The sequence below is a fragment of the Octopus sinensis genome, linkage group LG1, assembly GCF_006345805.1.
Source record: "Octopus sinensis linkage group LG1, ASM634580v1, whole genome shotgun sequence".
Lineage (NCBI taxonomy): Eukaryota > Metazoa > Mollusca > Cephalopoda > Octopoda > Octopodidae > Octopus > Octopus sinensis.
The window spans coordinates 27,604,338-27,610,588 of record NC_042997.1 but is presented as its reverse complement, the minus strand read 5'-3'; the positions used below and the strand labels follow the sequence as shown (position 1 = coordinate 27,610,588).

General features: G+C 37.7%; 1 protein-coding gene across 1 annotated transcript; it reads right to left on the bottom strand.

Annotated features, from left to right (window-relative positions):
- Positions 1-446: 446 nt before the first annotated feature.
- On the bottom strand, positions 447-4,893 carry LOC115223251 (interleukin 17-like protein). Its single transcript, XM_029794148.2, has 2 exons — positions 4,715-4,893; positions 447-1,232 (listed from the first exon to the last, which is right to left on the bottom strand). Exons 1-2 carry the CDS (start codon positions 4,727-4,729, stop codon positions 729-731), a joined length of 519 nt encoding a protein of 172 aa, XP_029650008.1. The 5' UTR covers positions 4,730-4,893; the 3' UTR covers positions 447-728.
- Positions 4,894-6,251: the final 1,358 nt, after the last annotated feature.

The window sequence follows — 6,251 nt, the reverse complement described above, 5'->3', positions numbered from 1 at the left end:
AACATATTCAATACCATTTATCAGTTTCAAATATTTATATAAAAAGAAACTTGATATAGGTTTAGGTAAAAAAAAAAAGAAATATTAATGATGAGTTAAATATGATAGTAAATAAGATAAGAGTTCCCTTCAGTGTTTACAAAATAGAAAAAAGGCAAAATTATTTACAACAAATATGTCTGAACAACATTTAGGAAACAAAACTAGTTTTTGCCAATATATGCATGTAATAATGTGTGTATGTATGTATGTATGTATGTATGTATGTATGTATGTATGTATGTATGTATGTATGTATGTATGCATGTATGCATGTATGTATGTATGTATGTATGTATGTATGTATGTATGCATGTATGTATGTACGTATTTTCAAATATATACTTATGTACATGTAAATATATGCGTATTTCAATACACATATATATTTATATTTGTATGTGGGTATGTATGTGTGTGTGTGTGTATGTGTCTATGTGTGTGAGTCTGTCTGTGTGTGTTTGTGTGTATGTATACAAACAAAGAGAGACAGCGAGAAAGAAATGAATAGCGTGAGAGCACGCATTTAATTATTTACGGTTGTATAATTCTGTGTGTGTGTGTGCATCTTTCGTATAACAACCACACAGTGGTTTACTTAAACTTTCATAACATTGTGAAAAAATCTTGTGTTACACACATTTGAATGTTTGATGATGTTGGCCGATATTACGACTATCGTTGTCATTTCATCCGGATATTACATCGATTATCCGGGCGCACACACAGGCTGTGGCTACATCGATGGCACTTGGTTTATAAACGTACAGTCCGTGAACACATTCAGCTGTGCGTTTCAGGACAGTCATTGAAGTATACACCATCACACATTGGTGGTTACTGTCGGAGTCCAGACACTCTGTACAGCGACACACGACTTCAGTGTGGGATGAAGGAAAATATGTTGAATTGTGGGTAATTTTCAGGTACCATGGGCAGGTTGAACGCTCGCGAATGATATCACTAGATACGGAAGATGTTGGGCAAATTTTATCCTGTTCAGTTAGTGCTGGTTGGTCACTTCCCGCTGGAGTTATTTCAACTGGTAGAAAAAAGTTATTGCCGTTCGCTGTGCTGTATAGTTTCTCATATTGGACTTTCAAATCATTTGGTATTTTACATTGAGTCGGAATTGACGCCGAAGATATGAACAATACGCCGTTGGTGAGGAGGATCACAACCCGGAGGAGAACCTGCGTGATATAAAATGTTTATGTGAGGATGAGTAATTACATTTCAATATGGCCCACAGCTAAATGAATAAAACAAATCAAGAATAATATATTACATCTATAGCACACATAAATTCACTCTCTCTCTCTCTCTCACAAAAACACGCACCGACTCACAGACTTATACACAAAGGAACTCACTTATACACGCACACACACTCACACACAAATACACACGCACATGCACACTCACAATCACACACAATCACCCACACCTGAAAAAAACGAAACTTATGAGATTATATAGAGCACTATCTTTTGAATTTCTGCAATTTTTGGGTTTCCTGTTATCTGAGTTATTATTATTATTATTATTATTATTATTATTATTATTATGGACTTGAATGTGTGTGTGTGTGTGTGTGTGTGTGTGTGTGTGTTCTTGATAATCGTGTAGAGGAAGTTGTTTTACACCAATTATACTATTTTTTCCTTTTTTCCGGCCCGGGTCAAACACTATAGTTTAAAGGCCATGGACTGAAGATGTGAATTTTCCGAGTCCTCTCCCCCACCCCCTTTCGCGAGCGCGCATTTCTTTGTAATATTCGTTCAGAAGAAGCTGTTTTACACATATATTACACTATTTTTTTTTTGTTTTGGTGCCCGGGTCAGATCCTCAGACGCTTTCAGAAATTCACGATGTGAATTTTCCGAGGCCTCTCCCCTCACCCCCCTTTCACGAGCGCGCATTTTGTTGGGGTCATATTCGTTTAGAGGAAGTTGTTTTACGCCTATTACACTATATATATATTTTTGTTTTTATGACCCCTCTCCTTTCGAAAACCTGAACAGTTTCGAAACATTGTTTACAAAATAATAGCTGATCGTTTGCGAAGGAGCGTGTCTACAGTCAACAGGTAGGTCTTTTGCTCTGGTAACCTCTGCTCTCTCCCATGTTCACGCACGACCAGTTATATATCGCTATGAGTAGAGCATGGGATTCAGCTAATTTGGAAATTAGTTGTGGAGAAACGAAGAATATCGTTTATGTTGCCCGTATATATATACGCGCAACACACACAAATATTGCATACATGTGTCTTTTACGCATACATGCTCGTGTGTGTGTATGTGTAACTGAAGCCATTCACACATACATACATACATACATACATACATACATACATACATACATGCATGCATACATACATACATACATACATACATACATACATACATACATACATACATACATAACAACACCTCTCTGTCTGTTATTGCCAGTAAAAAGACGAAATTTTAAAAGTTTGCTATCTCTCTCTATCTCTCTCCCTCGTCCTCCCTCTCTTTACACTGTCGCTTGGAGGGGACTTAACTCATGTTTGCTTTGTAACCAATGGTAGCTTTCGCCATCGTAAAAATTTAGAAGTTATGGCTCAAAATAATTTACCGCTATTCGCGGGTGTCTCGGGGGAAAATAATTTGACGAAAATACAGCTAGGATCGTGACGAATGTCCTCCTAAAATTTGAGCGGCATGCGTGCTAATTTGTGGATGTGCATAAATTAAAAAAACGTACACACACACACACACACACACACACACACACACATTGCCTTATATATATACAGATTAGAGGGCACTCGTAATGTGTAGATCGAATGTAAAGTACGCTGCTGCTATATTAACATTTCTCTTTTCCTCCCACCTACACCTCTACAACTATTGCTCACTAATATTCTCTTTTTTAAATTCTAACCTTGAAATTTACTCCTCCTCCCGCTACTCTCTAATTAAATACCTCACAACTCCTCCTAACGCACGTAGTTCTCCAGAAAATCATTCCGCCCTGAATATCCTTTCTGTCATCGCCTAAAATCTAAGAGTACAAACTGAAGACGGAGGCTAGTATTATTCGTCGATGTAATAAGTTAACAATCATTATTTTGGACAACGCACCCCCACCCACAGAAACAGAAGTTGGTCTCGTAAATCTCTTATTCAACCACTTTAATTGCTGATATCATTTCTATTCTGTGTAATTCGGACCTTTTTGTATATAAACACTAGCAGTATCGCCCGGCGTTGCTCGGGTTTGTAAGGGAAATAACTATATAAGCATTTTTAGAGAGTTACTTCCCTTATAGATGCCAATTCGGGCTTTCTTAGCCATTTCTGTTTTGGTGTCTTCAAGCCATGAAGTCGTTGTTCTAAAAGAACGCTGGTCTCCTTGACAATGCTTTACGACGTTGATTTCCTTACACTCCCTTCCCCACAGCTTCACGAGGGAGGGAAGAAGGGGGAGAAGCAACACAGATGCAGGTGTGACCATGGACGCCAACTCCGCCGCCATCGACACACGAAAAATATGCATTAAAATGGAATAAAAAATTATGTTAAATTATTTTTAAAATCGTAGACTCATCGTAGACGCGCGCTAATACTCAGACGGGCTCGATATGAATCACGACCATAAGATACCCGAATTTGGTTGAACTGCACCGCAAAATGTGGGAGTAGTTAGGAATCTAAATCGAAGGGGACAGACACTCACACAACTACAGTTTTATATATATAGATATATATACATTATTTGTATGAAATGTAATTACTTTATTTTGTATATCGACATGACTAATTAGCTTATCATTATATTTACAGCTCTACGTGCTCAAGGATAAACCTCTTGAGCACTCCGAAGTGTGAACTATGCGGAGAATATATAATTCCCATCTATAAACTATATAAATATATAGCTCAGTGGTTAGAGCATCGGACTCACAATACCGAGGTCCTCAGTTCGATTTCCGGGCCGGGCTGTGTGTTGCATTCTTGAGCAAAACACAATATTTGATATTGGTCCAATCCCCTCAGCTGTAGAAATGAGGTACGATGTCACTGGTGCCAAGCGGTGTGGGCATTTACCTTTCCCCTTTAAACCATCGATTGCATTGTGAGGGGAAGCTGGTATGCAGTGAGAGGATTCATACTTCGCTGAAGAACCTTCTCGGAAAAATCCCATGGACAGTGAGGACGAAAGGGGTTCTTTACTTTAACCAATATATAACTAAATAGATAGAAAAATGAATACGCACATTATGCGTTTCATATCCTTATGTTTTGAGGTTCTTTAAAACATTCGCACTAATTCTACTTTAACACCAGCCAAATTCGCACTCTCGCATACTCGACTGCAATTTTAGATAAATTAGAATTGGGAACAATGAATTGCATGTTATTAATAAATGTGTAAAAGTATACGAAGTCACTTATAAATATATATATGTGTGTATGAAAGCAAAGAATTAGATCAATATACTAAAGCCTTAAAAATACGCCTCAAAAGTATAATAACAATAACAATCAGAGTAAGTTATTTCTGCAAAAGAATCCACTCGTTTGAACAAAGGTAAATTTTAACATGAATGAAACAAGAGTAAAGATAGAAACGAAACTAAAGATATAAATGTAACAGTTAATATTAACAATGTATGTTTACTTACGTTGGTGGTATTCATTATAATGGTTGGTCACTTGGAATGGAAAGAACGACAATATTATTATATATATATATATCATCAAACAAAGCTTGTGCGTGTTATCTTTTTAAAATGATATTGGCTCGTGATGATTCCAGCTACTCTGAGGTTTCTTATATATATAATATTTGACGCAGTGGAATTACCATATGTAATAAAGCTTAAGCAAAACAAAAGAAATTATAAATATAAATGGGAGGAACTAACTAAAATTACGGAAAATTTTACCTCCAGTAAAGTGAAGGTTTTTCTATTTTCAAATTAATCACGCCCTACATAACTCGGAGAACGTCTGAAGTAACCAGGATATAGCTTATAATTTGTTTCCTCTTTTACCTGTTAATCAAATGTTGTACGGTGTCAGTTGTCTTAATACAGGCGAACTTAGTAAAATATTGTGTTACGTAGTTTCCCATTCTGTTTTTAATATACCTTATTATTTCTCATGCCTATTTTATGAATCATTTAATCTATCTATCTATCTATCTATCTATCTATCTATCTATCTATCTATCTATCTATCTATCTGTCTGTCTTCTATCTATCTGTCTGTCTATCTATCTATCTATCTATCTATCTATCTATCTATCTATCTATCTATCTATCTATCTATCTATCTATCTATCTATCTATCTGAGTGACTTCAACACAACCAAAGCATTCTATAGGGGATTAGTGGAGGGGAGGTACGACGACGAGCTCGGGGCAAACCTGGGCGTCGACGAGGAATACCTGACCCGCCTGTTTCAAACGACTTTCGGCCCGGGACCTATGGACAACTTCCAGAGATCCCTGGCCTGGCGGTGCTACCGAGAAGCGCTACCCGTTCGGGATAAGCTCTATAGGCATGGCTCGAGAAACACGGGGCCGACCTGCCCGAGATGCGGGCAGAGCGACGAAACCGCTCTGCACGCAATCGTGCAGTGTCCAGCAATTTCCCACCTGTGGGCTTATGTCGAACGACTGCTGTCACGTGTGGGACGTGTCGGTTTATCAGCCGAGTCTATCGTTAATATCGTCACGCCTCCTTCCTTCAAACGGGAAGGAAGAGCTATTTTTATCATACTTGTGGCTATGGCGAAAGAATGTATCTGGTGGACGCGTCTGAAAGGATTAGAGACAAACACTTTCCTCTCTGGTCAATCTCTCATCAACTTCTTCAAGTATCACTTGAAGAAAAAAGTGAGAGTAGAGAGGCAAGTTTTGTCTAGTGAATGTTTTAAAAAAAGATGGGTGAATGTAGCAAGGATGGCACGTATGAATGACGAAGCCACCTTGACTATGATTCTATGAACCGTAAAAATTAATACAGAGAGTTGCTTATTTGCAAAAAAAAAAAAAAAAAAAGAAATATAACATGTGACTTCATTGACCGAGGTTACCGTGGTCTTTTCCGTAGGCTTTTCTTTCCACGGGTAAACCTCACCTGTCCCCCCCTTTACACTTCATATTGACATTTCTGTGATAACGATCCCTATTGATCAATTTTTTTCCTCTCCCC